This window comes from Mirounga leonina, unplaced genomic scaffold, assembly GCF_011800145.1.
Source record: "Mirounga leonina isolate KUSES-001 unplaced genomic scaffold, KU_Mleo_1.0 Mir_165, whole genome shotgun sequence".
Lineage (NCBI taxonomy): Eukaryota > Metazoa > Chordata > Mammalia > Carnivora > Phocidae > Mirounga > Mirounga leonina.
The window spans coordinates 73587631-73610954 of record NW_023270415.1 but is presented as its reverse complement, the minus strand read 5'-3'; the positions used below and the strand labels follow the sequence as shown (position 1 = coordinate 73610954).

Below are 23324 nucleotides of genomic sequence, written 5' to 3'. Positions count from 1 at the left end.
CTGACCGTTGGTATAAAGAATCTCAAAAAATGAAGGAGACTTTTTATACAACAGCCATGCTGATATCAATGCATTCACTTGGAGGGTCAGCCTATTGCTGGGACTCGGCACTTCAATGGAGAATCCTAGTCGGGGGGTCTCCAGGCGTTCAATATGCCCAGGGTACTACTGTTCTCACCGCATGATTGCTATGACCCAACATTCTAAAAACCCACTTGCTGCTAAAGGCTATACTTTGGCTTAAGTCAAAATCATCTGATTGATGTTAACATGATCCGGAAAGGTGTGGACAATGTTTAACGTTGCAAAGAATGGATTGAGAGATTTCTTTGGCCTTGAAGAGCACTGCTGGTTAGAGAGGTTCTCATTTTACAGTAAGTGTTGAATCTGTCTCGTTATGCTTTCAAGCTTCTGGCATGGCCACTTGGTAATAAGACATTTTTTTTAAGACATAGTCAACCTCATTCTGCTTATGCCTCAGATACCACAGCTTTCCTATAAGTCCACCTGCCACAGAGCTGACCTTACCGACCTTCTTCAACTGCTCTCCAATCAGTCCTATAATTAAACTCCTCAAATAAATTAAAGACACTTTAAAGGCAGGAGCGCTGTCTGAGGTCCGGGGCACCTAGCATGTCCTTGTGAGTAGAATCATAATGTGTGTTGGTTAATCAAATGGTGCACCTAATTTATGAGAGATTACAGAGAGGCAAGAACCAGGTCATATCCACTTGATAGCCTTCATCTCTCCTAAGATCATGCTTTGTACACAGACGACATCCAGCTCAAATTTGAGGCATTGGTCTAAATAATCAATCATATGAACACTCTGGTTTCTCTTCAGATCGCATAAATCATACGAACATTTAAAAATGAACTACATTAATATTGCCAACACCTACTGCAGAGGTGTAGGGAAATCACTTCCTTTCTATGAGCCTTGGTGTTATGGTCTGAATGTTCATGTCCCCCCCCATGAATGTATGTATTGGAGCCCTAACCCAAAGGTGATGGTACTTGGAGTTGGGACCTTTGGGAGGTGATGAGGTTTAGAAGAGGTCATGGAGGGTGGGGCCCTCTGGATGGGGTTAGTATCTTTACAAAAAGATGAAGAGCCCAGAGCTCTTTCTCTCCACAGCGAGAAGGTAGTCTTCCGCAAGCCAGGAAGATGGATCTCCCCGGGAGAGGAATCTGCCAACACCTTGATCTTGGACGTGCACCCTCTGGAGCTGTGAGAAACATCTGTGGGTGAAGCCACCCAGTCTCTGGTATTCCCTTAGAGCAGCCAGAGCTGACTAATGCATTCAGGTGCCTCAACCACGGAAGGCATGTACCTGGCCATATCCGAACTCCATGCCCGCTTGACACTCAATAGCCCCCCTACCAGACACCTTGTTTGTAAAAACACAGATGGAGCTTGCCACATGGCTTAACTCACATGCTGGGACCTTGCCCGGTGCTGTCCGCGTGCCTTCCAGTTCTTGACCAACTTCACTCACACACCAGCAGCTCCGAAGGTCCAAGTGTGCCAAAGGAGTACTAAAGTCGGAGTAGGGCCCTGGGTATCGGCTGAGCCGGCCATTTAGGATCTGCCAGAAGAGGTAGGGCTCCAGGAGGATGTTCCCCCCAGGCTGGGTCAGGTTGCCTTCCATCACGGCCAGTGGGACATCTTGGAAAGAAGAGTATCTCGCCAGCCCTGGGAAGATGCCCTGTTGGCCAGCCTCATACAGACTTTGAATAAAGAGACGGAAGCTTCCGGAAGCTGCTTCTTGATAGCTCAAGATCTTCCTTAGCAGCTCAGCAGGGGTCCGCTCCTGGCCACCGTTGTTCTGGGCCCTCCATCGCTCGTACCACTCGAAGGCCTGCTCAGGGGGCCCATCGCATTGCACGGGCCTCCACTGCCCGCTGGGGCTGCACTGTGGGATGTAGCTGCTGGAGAAGGAGGGCGGCGCACTGGAGTCTGAGCCCAGGGCCCGCACTGCCCCAAGGAAGGCTTGCTCGGCCTGTAACTGACAGGGTGTGGGGCCTGCGAGGAACAAGGAGGAGGTGTGTCAGGTGAAAAAGTTCCGTGAACCTGAAAGGCCAAGATGAAAACCCCGGACTGTCCAAACCCTATCTAAAACCTTACACAGCCACAGAAATCCCATCAACCGTAAATCTGGAAATAACACCTAGACCGAGAGCCTCCCCGTCACCAAATTGGCACTGTTGTGATGGGCTGTTGTCAGCTCTACGGAAACCTTTAAGCTCCTGGAGGCCACACGAGTCTCCCTATTCACTCACCAGGATGGTTAACAGTATCAGCCCTTTTCTGGACAATTTTTAAGTGAACTGGCAAATTTCGCCATTGCAGCAGTTGGGACGTAAGCTACAACGGAATCCATTTTTCTGCAATGCACGTGTCAGGGCCCCAAGAGAGAATCGGGATCTGTGGCTTGGATACTCAACAGACTTACATTGCTTGGGTTCTCCGGGCACGCTTCGAGTTCCAGGAATAGCCTGACCCTCGGCGTCCACACAGTAGCACTCTGAGTTGAAGCACTGGACGGGTAGGAAATGCCCCTCGTTGCTGCAAGAAGGGACAAACAGGCTGGCCCCAGCAGGCAGGCTGCCCGAAAGGCTTTGCATGAGAGCCCTTTGCTTCTCACACTCGGTGGGGCACCTGGGCCGTGCACCTCTAACCCTGGAGCCAGCAAGTTCTTTGCCCCGGGCATCCACACACCAGCACTCTCCAGCAAAGCACTGGACATCCTCGTAGTTTCCTTCTGCCGAGCACAGTGGGACGAAAAGGCTGCCGGGTGTCTGCTCACAGCCCTGGGAGCTGAGCACCATTTCCATCACGTCACCTAGATCCCTTGCTATGTCTTCGGGCACCGAAAGAGCCTGCTGCAAGAAGAGAAGGAATTCTGGAAGCTCCAGGAGAGATGAAAGGAATGTCAGGGCATTTTGGTTCTCTTGCAAGTTGATCTCAAAGCCAAAGCTGCCCACAATCGGCCTATTCATAGCAGCTCCCTTCTTAGAGGCTTCAGGAGGTTCTGTGGCAGGATTTGAGTCAAATCCCAAGGAGAGGGGCTTGGCTAGATCGGTCCCTCCATTCTGGAAGCCTGGGAGACCAAACTGCTGGAAAAATTGACTGAAGTTAAATGTGCCTTTTGTGCCAAGGGCTCCAGACAAGTTGAACTGGCCAACATTCACCAAAAATTTCCCTCCAAAGAGGTTTTGCTGGAGGCGTTTTGGGTCGGTGGTAAACTGAAGGGCAAGACGAGCCAGCTCTCGGGAGGGAAAAATCGCTCCAATGGCTTCTCTGAGGACAGTTTCTGAGGCAGAAAACTGTTTATCCTGCCCTTCTACCATTGGGTGGAGAATCCCAGAGTCCACAAAGAGCTCCTTGATCAAGGGTGGGCAGGAGGTGGCAAATCTGGCTACTCTCGGAGACACCTGCCTTCCCTCAGGAGCCAAGAACAAGCTGTGCTGGCTGAAGTAGCCCGAGGGCCCAAAGTGTAGTCTAGACCGGGCCTGCCTCCTCTCTGAGGTACAGAATTGATCTTCAGCTGCACAGGACAGAGCAAACAGGAGAAATGGTTTTAACGTCAGCAAATAATCCTGAGACCACCCCACAGATCCTTCTGGTAGTAAGATGTCAAGCATTTCAATGAGGAACATCGACATTTTGTACCTCTATCTCCTCTATCCTATTATTTCTTTATTTTTCTTCCCCCCCGAGCAGCATCCGTGGTGGCCATTTGGGGGAGTGAGTGTTCCAGTTGACATGACTCCCTCTCCTACCTTTCACTGGAGGGTGACCCCCTTCTAAGGCAAGGCTCATGGGCACCAGCCCCCTTTCTGAAAACCTGATCACACACATGCACCAAATGTACTAGGCTGAACAGTGTCCTCCTTGTCTCCCCAGCCCAGGATTCTTATCCACCCAGAACTCAGAACGTGACATCATTTGGAAGTAGGGTCTTTGCAGATGTAATTAGTTGAAATAAGATCACATTGGATTCAGGTGAGCCCTAAGTCCAATGATGGATGTCCTCCTAAGGCCATGTGAAGACACAGACACTCAGAAAAAAAGGGCCTTGTGAAGATGGGGGCAGAATGCAGCTACAAGCCAAAGAAGGCCAAGGGTTAAGGGCCATATGCACCCCAATGTTCATAGCACCAATGTCCGCAATAGCCAAACTGGGGAAAGAGCCGAGATGCCCTCCAACAGACGAATGGATAAAGAAGATGGGGTCCCTATAGACAATGGAATATTACTCAGCCATCAGAAAGGATGAATACCCAACTTTTGCATCAACATGGATGGGACTGGAGGAGATTATGCTAAGTGAAATAAGTCAAGCAGAGAAAGTCAATTGTCATACGGTTTCACTTATTTGTGGAACATAAGGAATAGCATGGAGGACATTAGAAGGAAGGGAAAAAAGAAGGAGGGCAAATCGGAGGTGGAGACGAACCATGAAAGACTATGGACTCTAAGAAACAAACTCAGGGTTGTGGGGGGGTGGATGGGTGAGCCCAGTAATGAGTATTGAGGAGGGCACGCATTGCATGGAGCACTGGGTGTTACACGAAAACAAGGAATCATGGAACACTACGTCAAAAACTAATAATGTAATGTATGGTGACTAACATGATAAAATTTTAAAAAGAAAAGAAAAAAGAAAAAGAAGGCCAAGGGTTGCCCCAGCCCCCGGAAACTGGACAGGCCAAGGATGGATTCTTCCCTGGAGCCTTCAGAGGGAGCTCAGCCCTGCTACCGCCTTGATTGTAGATTCCTGGCCTCCAGACTGGGAGGGGATAAATTTCTGTTGTTTGAAGCGACCCAGTTTGTGGTAATCTGTTACAGCAGCCCTAGGAAACTAATGCACCAACAAATTCCTATTTGTTTTTTTTGTTGTTTTTTTTTTTAAGATTTTATTTATTTATTTGACACAGAGAGAGAGACAGTGAGAGAGGGAACACAAGCAGGGAGAGTGGGAGAGGGAGAAGCAGGCTTCCCTGCTGAGCAAGGAGCCCAATGCGGGGCTCGATCCCAGGACCCTGGGATCATGACCCGAGCCGAAGGCAGACGCTTAACCCACTGAGCCACCCAGGCGCCCCAAATTCCTATTTGTTTTTAATGAAATGTTTTTTTTTTTTCTTTCCCCAGCATTCTCTTGTTGGAATTTTTTTTTTTTTAAGATTTTATTTATTTATTTATTTGAGAGAGAGAATGAGAGAGAGAGAGAGCATGAGATGGGGGAGGGTCAGAGGGAGAAGCAGGGTCCCCGCCGAGCAGGGAGCCCGATGCGGGACTCGATCCCGGGACCCCGGGATCATGACCTGAGCCGAAGGCAGTCGCTCAACCAACTGAGCCACCCAGGCGCCCTCTTGTTGGAATTTTTAATGGACTTTAATGCTTCATTATATGCTCTTCGTGTGGCTGCCTAATCCCTCCTTGAGGGTAGGCTTGTCTAGGCTAACTAGTTTATAGTCTCTTGGAGGATGAGAACCATACTTTAAATGCTATTATCATTTCCTATAATAAGAAATATTTTCCTATGTTGTAATATATAATATAGAATTACATTATAGGAAATAAGGTATTTCCTATAATATAATATAATAATGTCCATGCAGCAAACACACTTAGCACATTTTTCTAGGTTTCTTGACCTTTCTTTGAAGTTATTAATTAAACAGTGATCAGCTCAGTCAACTCCATGCATGCGTGGTCAGGACATTCTATCTGAATATCCTAGGTTGACTGCAATTACATTAAGAAAAAAGACTTTAAATTCAAATTCCAAGTATCTCCATCACACAGGTGGAAGTAAGTAAGCTCCATGTTTCTCCATCAAATCATAAATCTTAGAGGTCCTTTTCAGCCATCCACCCACCCACCCCCACATTTTTAAAAATAATTCTTTCCCTTCAGTTCACACGGATGCCAAAAAGGAAGTCAGCCAATTTCCCTCTGTAACCAGGCAACAGAAAGAACTGGAACATGCGGTCAGAGAGAGAAAACAGACTGGCAACATCCAAGCCTCTAACACATCCCTCAACCAGACCATGGCTGCCTTGAATGGAAGGTATTACAGGAAGGTATGGAAGAAATAAAGTTCACTGCTCTGCTTATTCTGTTTTCAAATTTAAGGGCATATCCCTTCCGTTCATTTGTTATGTAGTGTTACCAAGGCAAAAACATTCAGACATTGCTTCCATGTGGCAGTCGTTTGCATGGAAATAGGACAGACACACCAGAGAGGAGAAGGTAAAAATATATGATCCCTGCATTTGATAGCATTCTGGTTTTAATTTGGAAAACCATAGTTCCCCATTTCCACCTGGAAATTGGAGGGCACAATATTCTCTAGGTTTTAAGAGAACGACAGTGTCATCATAAATACTTTCAAGGCAGAGCTTCAAAATGTTCCTCTTCTGCATTCTTACACTTGGCAGATAGAATACTACCAAACACCACGCAGAACACTCAAAATGTGAAGCTGGAGACATCAATGACTTCACAGGAATTGTTGAATGAACATGAGCACTGATCTCTTTCGAGGCTATAAAAAGACCGGCCTACCTCCTTCACTGTTTGCGATCTTGCAGAATCCACCAGCTCCTGGGTTCCTCCCTTGCCCTCACCCCTAACCTCCTTCAGGATCTTACTGGTAAGACGGAATAGAGTCTTACTGGAGTGTCCTGAGACATTTCTCATGTCCACACCCCTCTCCCCAGACCGCCGCTTCTACTTTTGTATCGGTCCCTATGCTGGGTTGAATAGTGTCTCCTCAAAACTCACATCCTTCCTGGAACCTCAGAATGGGAGCTTATTTGGAAATAGGGTCATTGTCGATGTAGGTAGTGAAGACAAGGTCATACTAGAGTCAAGTGGGCTCTTAATTTTATATTACCGGTGTCATTACGAGAAGAGAGGAAGAACCACAGGGCAGACACAGAGGGAGGACAGCCAGCTGATGACGAAGCAGAGTCTGAGGCCACGTTGCCACAAACCAAGGAAGGCCTGAGATTGTCGGCAACTATCAGAAGCCAGGAAAATGGCAAGGAAGGAGTCTCCCCGGAAGCCTTCAGAGGGACCATGGTCCTGCTGACACTTTGGACTTCCAGGCTCCAGAACTGAGAGAATATATTTCTGTTGTTCTAAGTCCCCGAATTTGTGGTCATTTGTTGCAGCTGCCCCAGGAAAGTAATATAGTCCTCTCCTCATTCTTGAAAACATTGCAATGACCTTCACCCTGGCCCCAGGGCCTGCAGTCTAATCCTGCTTTCAGCTCCCCCCTTCAAAGTGCCTGGGTGGTCTTTCTTACACACAAAACCACCATGGAACTCTCCAGGTTAAAACCCCTCAGGGTCTTCACCTGACCTCCGGGATGAAGTGCCCAAGCCTTTGCTTTGGTAGGAAAGACCTCACTATCTCATCCCTCACTCTAACCCGTGGGCTTAAAGTGCAGAGCCCCACCCTGATCATACTCCAGCAACTTGTTTCTCTGCCCTTCATGCAGATTCATTGTCCAATAGCATATTAACACCTATTATTTATGTCCTCATAATTTGATTCTCCCACTCTGTAGTCAGAGAACACCTCTCCTTATTTTCTTCCTTCAGGAAATATCTTTAGTTAAGAAGACTCTAATCAAGCGTCACCTCTTCCATGAAGCCTTCCTGAACCTCTCCTCTTCATACACTCTGCAAAATGGAATTGACCCTACCCTGTTTGCCCTGCTTTAGTTATCGGTACACACTTCTCTCATGGCACAAGTGAACATAATTCTCTTTTTTTTCTTCTGAGATCACTGAGGAAGCAACTATGTCTGACACAGGAGGAGAAAGATGCTGGAAGTTAATGACAATAAATGGGTTTTCCATCATGCTGGGCTCGAAGGGCCTCTGGGGTACACTCAGGAGGCAGTGGAATGGATGGGTTCTGGGGTGGTTGGTCTGCAGAAGCAGTGAAAGTCATATAACTTGACGAGAACAAAAGAGAAGGCCCCAGAGAGGCAACCCACCACAAGATGGCCGTTGGCCTTGCCGCCGAGTTCCATGGATCTCCTTCCCTCGGGCGTCCACACACCAGCATGGCCCTCCCCGCTGGCACTGCACTGCCTGGTAGCCCCCATTGCGGTGGCAGCTCGGAATGTAGGGGTGACCAAAGCTGCTCGCTGTGAACCGCTCCACTTCACATTTTGTGGGGCCTAGGAGAGATGCGGGCAGGGAGAGCACAGCGTGTAAACAAGGCTGTGTTGACAGCACGCATTCTCTTTGCTTTGACAGTGTTTTAAACCCTCGCGCCCACTTCGGGAGAACAGCCATGGCAGCTGTGACTTTAAAACCCAAGTGGTTTCCTCCAAGCGGAGACACGGACGTGTGTCACCCGCTCGGTACTTACATCGGAATCGGCCAGAGATGACGAGCTGAACCGCGAGGAACCGTCTCTGCAATATCCGATACAGGGTGGTTTCGGCGAAGGTGGAAGCAAGGTCCAGGCCAGCAAAAATGGTGTCATAAATTTCATCAAGTAACAGCTCCAAACCTGAGCAAGGACAGAAGCGTTTCAAGGGCCGGGTGCGTTCAGAAAGGATATCCTGACCAGGCCTATCAGACAGACATTAGGAGGGCACCTATGCATCAGGTCTGATCAAGATTTTAATGGTTTCGGGGACACCTGGGTGGCTCAGTTGGTTGAGCGTCAGACTCTTGGTTTCAGCTGTCATGATCTCAGGATCGTGAGGTCTAGCCCCATAACGGGCTCTGGGCTGGAGATTCTCTCTCCCTCTCTCTCTCTACTTCCTTCCCCCAGTGGATAAATAAAATCTTAAAAAAAAAAAAAAAAAAAAAAAAGATTTAATGGTTTCCAAAGCCAGGGCTGCTCTGTGCAGTTGTGCAGGTTGTACACAGCACAAAGGAGCCCTGCTTGCGAGAAAGAGAGCTGATTAAAACACATCCTGTGTTACACTCTCCAGGCTCAGAGCTGCATCTGCCCAGGGCGGAGCGCCTCCTTCTAGTGCACACAAAGGCTCCAAATGCACCAGCAGCTGTGTTCAAAGCACTGCAGATGAACATTTGCAAGAGAACATTTGTGGTCTCTTCAAAACCCTGGGCAGTCTAGCAGGGGGGAGCAGGCAGACACTGCTTTTTCTGCTTGGCAGGCAATGATACTCAGGCTTTCGGGTTTGGGGGATGCCTCTCTCACCCCCTCCACTTGTCTGAGTTGCACTTACCTGTCTCAGCCAGCTCCCGCCCTTGACTGTCCGCACAGTGACAATACCCAGACACCTCGGGGAACTTGCTCCGGAAGGCACTGAAGGTCACGAATGCATCTGGAAACCTAAGACAGAATGAGATTTATGGTCACTGTTTCCTAAAGCACAAGTCTTCACAAGCTCTTCTTTGTGGAAATAAATAGATGTGGTTTCATCTCATCTGGGGAGAAGGAATGTCTGTTTTGTTGTTCTTTTTTTTTTAATTTCATGCCATTTGTTCCATGTTTCTTTCAGTAAATGTATTTCTTTTCGAAGCTGGTTTTACCTGGCCAGAGCCAGGCTGGACAAGTGAAAATGAAGCTGTGCTCAGCTGTCACCTACTAATTAGTCATCTCCTCCCTCATGGCATTTCACCAGTTTGTACCCAAGCATGTGCCTCATAGGATCAGGCAGAAAACAGGTGACAAACCTCACATTACTGGAGTATAAATTTACTAGACTATAACTCTAGGGACGAAAGGCCAAGTTTGCTTGACAAACATATGGTACATTGTAGATGATCTCATTTGGGGAGATCAAATGACTCCAGCGCCCTTTACAGCTTTTCCAGAGCTTGAAAAGAAGCCAGATTCCACCATAGGAAATTCTTAAGGACACTTCCCAGTTCCATAGTTGAAAACACATGAAATCAATATGACACCACTAAAAGGGCTATGCATCCCTTTCCACAAGTGCAGGGAAAGTGTGCCCAAGCCATGGCCGACCTGGCAATTGCCATCAGGAGCTAATCGGCTGGGTTCCCGATCCTGGAAGTAAGATGAAGCTAGGTGATATAAAACCGTATGGAAGATTCTTCCCGTGTGCAATGATTTAGCAACCAGAGAGGAATTTTTCATCTTTATGCAACATCGAGAGATTTTTTTATGCCCTAGAAGCCCAGCACAAGAGAACCAAGCATAATGTGTCGGTTAGCACAAGCAACAGCTGTCTGCCCAAAGAGACCCACTGCTGGGTCAAAACAACCTTAATGTCCAATGATAGGAAAATTAAGAAGTAAATGGTGGTAAATTTCCTAAATGGATGTATGCATAGCATTATATCAAAAGGGTAGAATACAACATGGTCTGTATATACACTGCAATTACTACCATGTAAATGAACCGGTATTGGAAGGCAACAGATAACACAGGAGTTGCTCAGAGCTTGAACAGGGGGTGCAACAAGTATTAGCTAATTTGCATGAAAATGAATATGCAACACAAAGCCTACAAAAGCACTACAGGATTATGGATTCTTTTTTTCCATATTGTTGGTCTTTTATTATGTACCTGTGAGTTAAATAAGAAGGAGTGCTACAGTAAGTGAGTTACGCATAACAGAAACTAAAAACTCACTTTGTCCAGTTGCCAAGGGATTGGAGTGTATATAATAAAAATTCATGAATTGAAACCTGGGATAATTCAATTCTAAAAGCGCTAATAATAGTGTAACAATCACTTCCATTTATTGAGCACTATCTTGTAAAAGACAATCTGCTAAATGTTTAATATACATTGACTTGTTCAATCCACTTAACACTCCTAAAAGGCAAGTGGTATTTTTTTGTACCCATTTTAGAGGTGAAGAAGGTAAGGTATGTTGGCCACCATCCTGAAACAGCAGTGGGAGACAGAGTTTAAACCCAGGTCTTAGCGCCCACGTGCTGCCACCATCTGCCAGTGGTGATGTTCAATGTGTGTCGGCTGCGCCTTGTTCCTGTCTCACATTCTGAAAGGCACGTGACTCTCCTCTGCCTGCCTTTTCCCGATATCTAACAGATGTGGAAGACACGCATGCTGGAGAACGCATGGATGGGGCACCTGGCGGGCCTGAGGCTCTGAAACCCATCCCAGCACGAGGCACAGGAAGTTTCGATCACTCCAGACCCATGTTCTGCCGATTCGACCCAAAGGCCTGCTTCAGGGTCATGTCCCAGGACCAGTGTAAGCAGCATGATGTTTGGGCCATCTTCATCCCACCACTTAAGGGTCAGGCTCCTCCTCTCTGCCTTTACGGTCTCACGAGCTACCCAGTACCTGGGCCTCTGTGTGCTTTTAGCAAGGACCTCACTCCTGATATGAAAAGAGCTCAGGTGTGGAGCCAGACGCGTCAGAGCTCCGGCCCTGGCCTAGCCCCACGGGGTCATTGCTGATCATTACTGCTCCCGAAAATAATAACGGGGGGCATGTTCTGGACGATCAGACACTGCACCAAGCACCCTCTAATCTCACTGAATCCTCACAACAACGCTTCCAAAGCTGCATTTCACAGATGAGAACCCTGAGATTCTGAGTGGTGAGCTGACTGGTCCAAGATCACCCAGCCCGGACCCAGGGTCTGGCATCCTGAGTCCATCGCACCTGGTCTCTCATCAGCAGCAGCTGGTGGGATGGGGGGCTGCCTCGGAAGCAGAGCACCCTGCCATCAACAGGAAGTTCAAACTCTGAATCTTCCTCGATTTCCTTTGTTCCCCAAGTCCGCTTTGATACAATCTGGTTTCGGTGGCTGATTTCTGAAACGGTATCGCCACTCTGAATTCTGGAATCTTCCTCCAGCCTAGCCATGGGCACTAGGATGGCTTAGTCGCAGCTTCTCCATTGTCATTGGTGCTCTCCTGTCCGCCAGGATGGGAGGGCCTCTGTCATGCTTACAACTTCCTGCTTACTAGATCCCCACCCTTCCCTGCCACCCCAACAAAAGTCCAACTACTGAAACTGAACCCAAAGAGGAAAGGGGGAAAGGCTCCATCCTAATACTCAGGCCAGCTAGGTTTGGAACCTGGTATACAGCCAAAGAATGCTCCCAGAGGAAGTGAGTCTGGAGTGGGATTCTGAAGCTAAGAACAAGGATTTGGCAAGGAGAGAACGGAGAACATGTCTAGAAGGATCATTAGCACGTCTCCAACTTCAAAATGGGGGCAGAGGACGACAGTGTGGGCAGAAGGAAAAACTGAGAGGCTGGGGGAGGCACGGGTCCGGTGGAGAATGTCGGGACGCAAGCATCTCTACTACAAACACGCTGTTCCTGAAAGCTCCATGCCCACTCTCCTTCTAGGCACGGGTCTTAGGAAACAGACCATTTTGTTAGGAGCAGGATACAGTTGAGTCCTATAGGACCCTATGGTATATGGCATCGTCCCTTTCATGAGGATCAGAGGAACAAAGACTTCTCCATCTTCAATAGAAGAAAAAATTGTGTTATTCTGAAAAACAGGTTTACTTTTATCTGATGGAAACCAAATAACTGAGAGTGTTTTCTCCAAGTGTTATAAGGTGCTTGGAGACAAATATGCAGCCCCTTATATTTGTGAAAAGAAAACTTTATAGAATGAGTGGTACGTAGCAACCTTTGCCTTGTTTTATTCTTATTTTCCACCCTTATTTTGCCTCCCCTATGATCTCCTCTATTTCCCATTTCTATCCCGTTCAGGGCATGTCAGAAGAAAGGAAGAAGAGAAAATCAGCACAAAACCTTAAAAATAAAAAAATGACGTATTTTGGGCGCCTGGGTGGCTCAGTGGGTTAAGCGACTGCCTTCGGCTCAGGTCATGATCCTGGAGTCCCAGGATCGAGTCCCACATCGGGCTCCCTGCTCTGCGGGGAGCCTGCTTCTCCCTCTCCCCCTCCCCCTGCTTGTGTTCGCTCTCTCGCTGTGTCTCTCTCTGTCAAATAAATAAATAAAATCTTTAAAAAAAAAAAAAAATGACGTATTTTGATGATGTGTCCCTTCTGTTAAATTAAAGCAAAACCTCAGGAGGATCGTAAGAAAGTTCTCAAGAAAGAAAATCATAGTGCAAGGGAAAGAGTGGCAGTCCTGAGTTGATGCTCAGACTGTGACTGACCCAGAGCTAGAGAAATCACAACTCAGGTTCAGTGGAATACAAAATGTCAGGCCCTGCCAGGCACCTGGTCCTAGTCGCATGCAGAACAGCATCCATGCCCTGGGCTCAGGCAGCAGAGCCCGCTACTCAGTCAGATTTTCCACTCCACCCAGAGACAGTCCCTCCAGAAGTCTAACCATCGATTAATAAATTAGCAGTTTAGGTGCCAGAAGAGAGCTCCTTCAAGTAGGAGGACCTATCATGGATGTTTCCTTTGAAGGTAACTGATGGTCAGTCTTCGAAGATTGCTCCACATGTTCTGTAATGATGTCCCCTTGCCACACACTAAGATGCATCTGATCCTTCTCACTGGATTATCTGATTTGCATGGGTGACAAAGGATCTCAAGTAAGACTGGTTGCTAAGAAAGTTTGAGTTTGCTTAGTCACTAAGGACAAGAGCTGATAAACCAATTAACTGAGTTTTAGCATGGACCACAAAGGCCTGGCAGTGGCATCAGCCCTTCAAACCTTGACCTCCAATCTGCTTAGCCAGAATGCGTTTCTCTATTAGTGGCTGGGTGAAGGCAGTAGGGAAGGTGGGGTAGAGTTGGAAGAACCAGCAAAGCTTACTCTACACCACGACACGGTTTTCAAAGTCACCAGCCAAACAGGTGTTGTTAGCCATGGCCTTCAGAAGGCAAAAGGACCTGCTTCAAGCGGCAAAAGCTATGGCCACGCTCAAGTGCAAATCATCACCGAACACATGACGAACCCACAGCAGGTTGGCAAATGAGCTCGCCATAGGTTTCCGGCCTCCCCTCCAGGCCCCACGCAAATAAGTCAGCTGCTTCATGCTCTCCACTTGAATGTCCTAAAGAAAGCCTCTCAGATTCAGTATTCCAAAATCAAACATGCAATTTTCCTTTTCCAAACTCATCCTGTACCATGTACCTAGAAACCAGACGTGGGCTTGACTCTTCCTCTCCCTCACCCTCCACCTTCACCGGTTGCTGTGGATTCCACCTCAGCAATGTTTCTCTAGCCCTCCCGCCCCCTCACAGCGCTCTCCATCACGTGCTCTCGGTCCTCGCCAACATGGTCTCTCACCTGGACCTGAGCAGGAGCCTGCAGACCCCACAGAGCTGCCTCCCTGCACCCCCTCTGCACTTCCCGGCCAGTCCATGCTTTCCTAAATTCAAAATATACCCAATCTTCCCCCATAGGCTCAAAATCCTTGATGCAATCTCGGGGACATACCAATACTAAAAAATTACCCCCTGCTTATCTGAAATTCAAATGTAACTGGCCATCCAGTATTTTGTCTGCAGCCTTAGGGACGAAATCTAGACTCTCCCCCGTGCCCTGTGGAACAGCGGGGCCTCGCACTGCCCAGGTCGGCTTATCAAGAAACCCCTGAATAAGGCTGGGCTTCCAGTAACCAACCGCCCAACCCTTCCCATGACCTTCCTAAATCGGAATTCCCCCCGAGACATGCTTGCTTACAAAAAGGAAAGGATCCCATTTCAGGAGTAAATTTTGTTTGTGTTTGTCTCTCTTAAACAATGGATGCTTAGTCTGGAACTTTTGCATTTAACTTGACTGCCCTCTCATGGAAGGAGCTGTGAACTATGCCTCAAGCTGGCCCCGCAAATAAGTTCTTGAACGCACTGGTGACAAGCATAGACCGCAGGCCTACTGTGCACAAGGCTCTGTGCTGGATGCTGCAGGGAAAGATACTTGAATCAAGGTGGTGTGGGATAGTAAGCGCAGCCACGCAGTTCTAGCGCCCACTGACTCTGCTTCCCAGGGTGAGCGCCTTAGCCTCTGTGTTTCAGATTCCTCATCTGTCTGCTAGAGAACATAATTATTTTTGTAAGGATTAAAGTAGGCAGAAGGTTGTCAAATTGCCTGTGTAGAGTAAGCACCCAGTTGAACTTGAACTGAGCACACACTGGTTTGCATCAATGAATATCAGTTAATTGGGCTTTGGGGAAATTCTTAGGTGCACACAGGCAGGCTATTCTCTAAGCCTGGGAGGAAAAAAAAAACAAACCCAAAAACCTAATTTATATTTGTTGCAGCTGGGTGATACGGGAGGCATCCCTATGGATGCATAATAATTTGCATTTGTCTTAGTGGTTTCATAGATGAGGCCTCATTAAATCCTCACCAGGACCTAGTGCGCTGGGAGTAGTCCCTGTGTCCCCACCCCGTATTTCAGATGGGGACCCTGGAGTACAGGGACACAGAGAGGGTAAATGAACAGGTCACATTGCCAAGCAGTGGCAGAGTTAGAATGAGGATCACAGGGGCAAATGCAAGGGGGCCAGGCAGGTAACACGGATGGAAGGAGCAGGCAACAGGACTGAGAGGGACCCGGAGTGCTGGAGCGCTGGACCGTGTGTGATCAGTCCAAAAAAGAACAGTTCAAGGCCAGCTTCTTGGGGCCATGGGGGAATTCAGGAATTCAGAATTTTGTGTATTAAGTTAAACATAAGAAATTGCTGATGTTCAGCTATTTTTACTTATGCAAACAGAAATTTCATGGAGTTAACTTGAAATGCTCCAGTTTTTAAAATAATATACAGCTCAAATAAGACTTGTCTACGGGACAGCTCCCGTGGCCAGGCTGCGAGCCTGTGACCCCTCCCGGCACAGCCCATGGGAATTGTCTCTCTTGGAGAGGGAAAGAAATGGGTGACCTTGGAAGCCAGCCACACGGAGGCTCAGGTTTTCCAAGAGAATTCCCATCAGTATTCACAGACTAATACTCCTACTGATGTCCCTCAGGGCGTTTCAATCATGTCTGAAGTCTGTGCAGGCCCTTTACATTGACCAAGTGGCCATCTTAAATAACCAGAAGCAATCTGATTATTTGGGCCAAGATCTATCACGCATCTCCCTTTGTACATTTGTTACTTAAATCTTTACGCTTATTTATAGGTGCCTACATACAAGCCATTTACAAGAATGCATAAATATGATCGTGCCCATGCTCGCAAGAGTGCCATCTTCTCTCCTTCTCCGCGGATTCCCTTCTCCCTACCCCTGTTTCTCCACAGCAGCTTGACCCTGCTGGTGGCCAAGATGGTGATATACCACCCAGCATACGCTGATGCATACAGTGCCCTGTGCTCACCTAATCCTGTACCGACACAGAATCGCATCACCATCTATGCACGTAAAAGGGTGTGTGCTTATTTGCTTGGTAAAAAGGAAATCATATGAGCGCCTTGTATCTTGTATCATATTATCATAATATATGCGGCAGCCCCTTCTCTCCAAATCAACTGGGAGAGTTCCAAAGCATTCTGTTTAACGGCTGCATAAATATTTAGGGTGGTGGCCCGTTTATCCAGCCACCCACCTTGGGTCTCTCAGTCACTTTGTTCCCCGTTTTCAGCTACAGTGAGAAACAATGCAGTAGACATCCCAATACATATGTCTTCGCTCTCTGGTCTTTTTATTTCCATGGGCTGCCTGGCCCCGGGGCGGGGGAGGGGGGGTTCACCTATTTTTAATTCGAATGGCTGTTGCCAGCTTGCTTGTTTTGTTAAACATATTGTTGTTCCTTTAGATGTCCAGCAGCTTATGAGAGTGAGGCCTCTCTCAACCCCCACCAGACTGTGCCTCTGAAACCCCAAAACCCCCAGCCCCGGCGTGAGCATGAGCTTTGGCAGGGGATAGGGAGAGATGGCCCAGGATTGGGCATACCCCCAGAGGCCGGCTCACTTACCTGTTGTAGCTCTGAACCAGGTCAAAAATCATCATGTCCGTGGTGTTGACAAACTTGCACTGGACAGGCATGAATCCGCCATCTGGAGAACACTGCGGTGGTGACTTGTCTCCCACCCCGTGGAGGAGACGGCGGTTTCTTATTTCACAGCTCCTGGGACCTAAACATTTCCGAGGAAGAAATGTCAGGGCTTAGGTAGGAGTAGGTGCATACGCTTCTGCAGTCCGGATGCAGACGTTCACCCTACACACGTGACCCCGCCCCACACAGAGACGGAGTCCTGCGCGGGGGACTTGCCAACGCTCGCTGCCCTCCATGCTTATGCTTCGAACAACCAGCCAGCAAATCCTGATTGTTCGCCACGTGGCAATGTTAGCAGTGATAAAACCTTCCTAAACTGCTCTCAGTTTCTGTACTGAGGGCCAGGGCCTCCGCCTTTGGCCAGGGAGACCTGACGAGGTCTCGGTTCCGTGTGGAAAGCTGCGCACACCGGGGGACGTGTGGGCTGCCAGCGATCCAGAGACTTACACCGAGTCGGCCTCCCCGGCTGGCGCGTCCCGTACACCTCCATCCCTTCTGCATCCACACACCAGCACTGGTCCCGCCCCAGGTCGCACTGCACGGGCACGTAATCCCCCGAATCCTGACACTGGGGGAGGTAGGCTGTGGTCGTGCCGTTCATGTAGCCACTCAGCAAGATCTGCTGCTTCTGCATCTGGCAGAACGACGGACCTACAGGTGCAAGGAGCAGGGTCAGACGATGCTCCAGGGAGAGCATCAGGCTCCCTCCCTGGAGACAGGGATGTGTCCTTCCCACCCTATGCAGAGAGCAAGCGACGGGCCCACGACCCAGGGATCCTCAGAGCTGGCAGAAAGCTCAGGGCCAGCGCTCCGACTGTCCAGCTTTATCCCAGGATTGCTCCCAGCATCCTGTGCACCAGGTCAGGGAAGGGCGGCCTCCACTGTGGCCCATAGGTCCACCGGAGCCCCCATAGCCCAGGCACTGCAGAGTGGAGGCTGAGCACTGACAGAGCTTGTCCGATCGCATTCCCGCACCCCTGCCCACACCCTCGTTGTGGAACCCTCCCTGAACCACTCTGGGCCTCCCTCTTTTTCTATAGGGTCGAAACACGACCGCCCTCCTTGATGTATGAGATTAGTGACCTTGACAATCACTACCCCTGCTGAATACCTACTGTGTGCCCGGGGTTTGATATGTGCCTTAAATCCTGTGAGCAGATCCTACATTCCTATAACAGACGAGGGACCACAGCTCAGTGAGGGCATGGGACCGGGCCGGGGTCATTCAGCCAGAGCGTGCTGGGAGCCAGCCTGCTGCCCAGGCTAGCCAGGCTGGCCATGAACAACCCCGTGCCCCAAACAGGGCTTTTCTCCTCAAAGGAGATCTTTGGTTCCAGGCTCAATATCACCATTTAAAGATGACCAGCTTCAGGGCGCCTGGGTGGCTCAGTTGGTTAAGCGACTGCCTTCGGCTCAGGTCATGATCCTGGAGTCCCGGGATCGAGTCCCGCATCGAGTCCCGCATCAGGCTCCCTGCTCGGCAGGGAGTCTGCTTCTCCCTCTGATCCTCCTCCCTCTCATGCTGTCTCTCATTCTCTCTCTCTCAAATAAATAAATAAAATCTTAAAAAAAAAAATAAAAAAATAAAAAAATAAAGATGACCAGCTTCCACTGACCTTGGTTTTAGGCTTAGCTCTGACATGCTTTACAGGGGGGCTGTGTTTCTTTGACTACTCATGATAATAATTATTTTAACAGGGAAATTTTCACCTAAGTCTCAGATTTTAGAAACACCTGAGGCGAGAAAACACTAGGTGTGTCCGTGGCCTAATTCTGCTTCCAGAGGCCTTGGATGTCTGGCCCTGTAGCTTCCTTGGTGCCAGGCAGGTAGCCCGAAAGCGGGCCAGCTCAGCACCTGTTTGCTGGACAAATGACTTGATGGACCCACTGGATGTTCATAGCAGTCCTGCGGGAAGTAGGGCCTCGTGTGTGGGACTATTATCCCAGTTGGAAGAGGAATGTCCGGCAGCCCAGAAGGAGGCCTGCCGGGTCACAGGGACCCTCCTTCCCCCAGACACCCCCTCTTGCACTCACAGGCCACGGGCCGAGCAGGCTGCCTGCTGCCCGGCACCTCCCGGCCGTCCGCATCCACGCACCAGCAGGAGCCCCCATCATTCTGACACTGGATTGTCCTGCGGGCAGAAGAGACACACCACACGAACGGCGTTACTGAGGCCCCGAGCCGCAACCCAGCTTAGTTTTCCTCTTCCTTTTGGGTCTTCCAAGTTCTAATTTGTTTCAATTAGGGAGACATGGAGTGGAGAGGGGTGGGCGACGTAGCCCCAAAGCTGGCCTTTTCCTGTCTTGCTCATCCCTGCGACATCTCAGCCGTCCATCCTCCGGCCATCCCATCTGCAAGGTCTGTGGCAAACGCCCGCCCTGCCGTGTGGCTGCCACACAGCCGCTGCAGGGGGTAAAGGCAGTGTCCTTGTGGCCCAGGGGCGGGCGAAACGTCGGTGAGGTCTGGGAGATGGGAGAGCAGAGCCTTGGGCGGGGGTTACACAGGGAGGCACACTCATGGGTTGCCCGGGGCAAGTGGTGACTGCAACGAGGCCCGCAGGATGATCAGGGGTCCTGCTAGGGGCAGAAGGAGGTCAACAGTGCTCGGGGTGAAGAGAAAAGCGCAGGTAGGCCTCCTGAGGAGGACCAGGGGGGTTGGAACTGCAAGTGACGGGGAACAGCAACATGAATAAGGGCCACAAAGGTGAGCCTCCCGTCACTTCCTGTGCCCTTCTGACTCCCAGATGCCCAAGCAGGGGCCGGACCACAGGGTCTCTGCACTCTTGGGAGGTGTAAGGTGCTGCTGGGGGCATTAAGAGCACATAGAAAATGAAGGTAGGTGACAATATTTCACAGGGGTTTCCCAGAACGCAGTCCATGGACAGGGTTCCCCTAGTCAGGCCCACACAAACGATTCCTGTGCCGGAATGTTCTGCTGGGGAGTTGTTGAGATTATCGCTCCATTCTATAGGGAGAGTCCAGGATGCACATTTACGTTAGGGCAGCCAAACCCCCCTTCCAGAGAGGAGCTCACAGTGGGAGACAGAAGCGCCTGGCGCAGATCGCTGGGCTCAGCAGGGCTTGGAGGCAGGGCCGCAGGCCTGAGTCCAGGCAGCTTGGGCATCCCCCCACCTCTGACTTGTCAGGAGCACCCACCGAGGACAGGAGGCGCCAACGCATCAATCCCCCCACACCTTTCATTAAAGCAATTATGCTGCAAGTTTTGGCAGGAAAAGAAGGGAAGTCCTTGGTCCTGGCTGGGATGAAGCAGGGACCGGGGCGCTCTGGGTCAGATTATCCAGTGTCCATCAGCCTGAGGAACAGACCTGGGAGACGGGCACCCCCCAAGTGACAGTGGCCACATGTCCTGGACACAGGCAGGGGAGACTGAGGGAACCACGCAGAGTGGAGGGGAGGGGATGGGATAAGCTTTAAGGTCTCTTAGGGCCCCAGGAGTCCACAGGGCTCAGGAATCCTTACTGGTAGCTTCCGTCTTCTGCGCACTGAGGAACGTGGTCTGCTCCCTTCAGAAAGGCCTCCTCCCTCCGCAGCTCGCAAGGACGCAGGGGCTGGGCGTCCACCTGGTATTCTGGGGAAAAGGAAGCAGTTCAACAGGGAAGAGGGTGGATGGGATTCCGGTAGCAAAGAGGTCTCCCCAAAGCTCAGATGCTCTCCTGGGTTGTATTTCTGGCATCATCAACAATCACCTTCTAACTTGTAATTTGACAGTTATTCACACGTTTCTAAGTATTTAACCCCCAGCCTCTCCTGGGAAGGGAGGTCTGCATTTTACCCTTGGGTCACTAAGACGTGACAGGAACCTGCTCAAGGTCACATAGTTGGCAAGGGCAAGATTCAAAGTCAAACCTCAAACCCCGCGTTCCCTTGAGCCTCAGTGGGGTTAGGTCTGAACACCAGAAGGAAGGTGTTCTTGGGTTTATCAAGCCACCCCTGTGGGCAGGACACCTTCTTGGCCCAGGTCAGGAATGCAAATGAATTAGTAACTCCCACTATCTTCTCCACTGAGAAAGCATGCGACACGCAGGAGCTTACTTCGTCGGGAGAGAGGCGTCACTGGCTTACTTTTCCAACAAGAAAACTGAAGCTTAGACTTCTCCAAAGTCACCCAGCAAGTGGCCGAGCCGCTGCTGGAACTCATGTCTATTTCAGTGAACAGGTGAATTTATATTTTTCACTACCTGCGGACTACTTCTCAAATGCCTCACATGGATGACCTCAGCCTGAGATCGCTAAGGGAATTAAAAAAAAAAAAAAAAAAATGCCAGTGCCTAAATTCACTAAAAAGGTGGGGTGAGCTAAAATTGAATTAGGAAGGTCTGATTTCCCATCTGCTCTCCACCAATCCCTGGTTCTGTGACCTCAAGGAAATTCAGTCCACCTTTCTGAACCTCTGTCTCTTCATCTGAAATCCCTCGTTGGGACGTTGTGAGGACTGAATGAGATCCCAAATGTCCCGAGGCACTGGGGCAGAGCCTGGCTGACTTCGGAGCTGCGGCCTGAGAGCTCCCTCCAGACCCTCTCCTCCATGGCCTTGGGCTCATAACTCACCAAAGATGTTGGCCGACACCGAGCAGGCTGAGCCCAGCAGACTGAAGACCCACAAGGCCAGGGCCATTTTCGTGGGCCCTTCTGGGGATGAAGGGGTGGAAGCCACTGCCCACCCCCGGCTCTGGCCAGGGAGGCTTTATAGCACCAACCCCGCCCGCGGGCACTCAGCGGAGCCGAGCCTGCCCTGTTTTCTCTGCTGGTCACAAGGGGTCCTCCACCTGCGTCTGCTCCCTCTGAGGACACTTGTGTGGCCAGGGGGGGACAAGACTCTCCTTGAGGCTCCGTGGAGCAGAACAGGGCTGGGGTGGCTTTGAAAGTCATCTTTACTAAAGTGAAGGCCAAAGCTCTACAGCGATGGGTGCAACAGGATCACCCCTCCCCCCCAACTCCGGGGGAAAAAAGCATTTCTTCCTCCCTTCTCCCCCCTCAAGCCCTCCTTCCTTCCTTTCTCCCTTCCTCGCTTCCTCTTTCCTTCTTCTCCCCTCCCTCCCACGCTTCCTTCCTTCCATCAATATTTTCTAGAGCCCCCCCAGCAGCAGACATTATTCTAGGCAATGAGAATATGGCAGGGAACAGGCAAAGTCATTAGTATAGAATATAAGAATTTTAGTGAGGGAAGCCAAATACACACACACATTCCTATTCATACTTATTCTCCTCTCCCCCTCTGTCCCAGGACTTCCGATTCCCCAACCCAGAGGCAGCAGGAACTGTACCTTCCACGTAGAGACTATAAAGCAGCATGTTTTCTCTTAGTAAAGCCAGGCTCCTTCCTTTACTCCTCTCCCTGTGTGACCATGGAAAACTCACCTCATCCTCTTGAGCACATCCTCCTTCTCTAGAAAACAGAAGTAAAAGGAGAATAATAATGTGTACCTACTTGCTAGGGATGCTGTAAGGGAATAAACAGGACATTGAAGAGTCTGTGCTCAAGCTAGCAGTTAATATTACTGATTTTGTCATTATGCAGATGACACGGTGCCAGGGAGTGACAGATCCGCAGAACACCCTGCAGGGTGAGGGGCTGGTGACAGGTGGAGGCAGGGGTGCTGGGCTAGCGGGGAAGACCCTGCTGAGGATGTGGGAGGGAGGGTTGGCGAGAGTCTGGAGAGATGCTATCCCAGGGCGGGCGGGGGGGGGGGGGGTGGGCAGGATAGGCTGGGATGGAGCACGGTTTGCACCCAGCACAAAGATGAAGGACCCTAACTGCAGAACAGTGGGCTGTTCTACCCAGGAGAGATGCCATGAACATTACCAGTGTTAACACAGGTGAAGTGCTTAAAATAGCCCCCGCATGTCACTCCCCAACACTGGTTACCTTCATCATTATTATGTTCATGATACAAAGTACAGAAAGTAAAACTCAACAGTTATTTTAACTGTCAGGGAGTGGGATTAACAATGGGTAAGAAATCCTGTTCTGTACATCCTTCCTGGGGAATCACACGTGCTCTAGGCTCTAACATCCCTAACTCCAGCTGTAGCTCTAGCTTAGCCACAGCCCCAGGCCAAGCCCCAACCCCAACCCCAGGCCCAGCCCCAGGCCCAGCCCTAGCCCCAGCCCCAACCCCAGCACCAAGCACAGACCCAGCCCCAGCCCCAGCCCCAGGCCCAGCCCCAGCCCCAGGCCCGGCCCCAAGCCCAGCACCAGTTCCAGCCCCAACCTCAGCACCAAGCGCAGACCCAGCCCCAGTACCAGCCCCAGCTCCAGCCCCAGCCCCAGCCCCAGCTCCAGCCCCAGCCCTAGCCCTAGCCCCAGGCCCAGCCCCAAGCCCAGCACCAGCTCCAGCCCTGGCCCCAGTACCAGCCCCAGCCCCAGCCCCAGCCCCAGCTCCAGCCCCAGCAGGAGCACCAGCACCAGC

At 50.1% G+C, this 23324-nt stretch overlaps 1 protein-coding gene across 1 annotated transcript in view; it reads right to left on the bottom strand.

Annotated features, from left to right (window-relative positions):
* Positions 1-23324, bottom strand: part of TG (thyroglobulin) — a 244568-nt gene that overhangs the window by 219418 nt on the left and 1826 nt on the right. The window contains exons 2-11 of the mRNA XM_035011980.1: positions 22179-22300; positions 20374-20482; positions 18928-19025; positions 17341-17544; positions 16813-16972; positions 9234-9340; positions 8402-8545; positions 8022-8207; positions 2457-3551; positions 1439-2026 (exon numbers count right to left, since the gene is read on the bottom strand). Of these exons, the coding sequence (XP_034867871.1) occupies positions 1439-2026; positions 2457-3551; positions 8022-8207; positions 8402-8545; positions 9234-9340; positions 16813-16972; positions 17341-17544; positions 18928-19025; positions 20374-20482; positions 22179-22206 (2719 nt within the window). The 5' untranslated portion in view covers positions 22207-22300. The remainder of the gene's footprint in view (positions 1-1438; positions 2027-2456; positions 3552-8021; positions 8208-8401; positions 8546-9233; positions 9341-16812; positions 16973-17340; positions 17545-18927; positions 19026-20373; positions 20483-22178; positions 22301-23324) is intronic.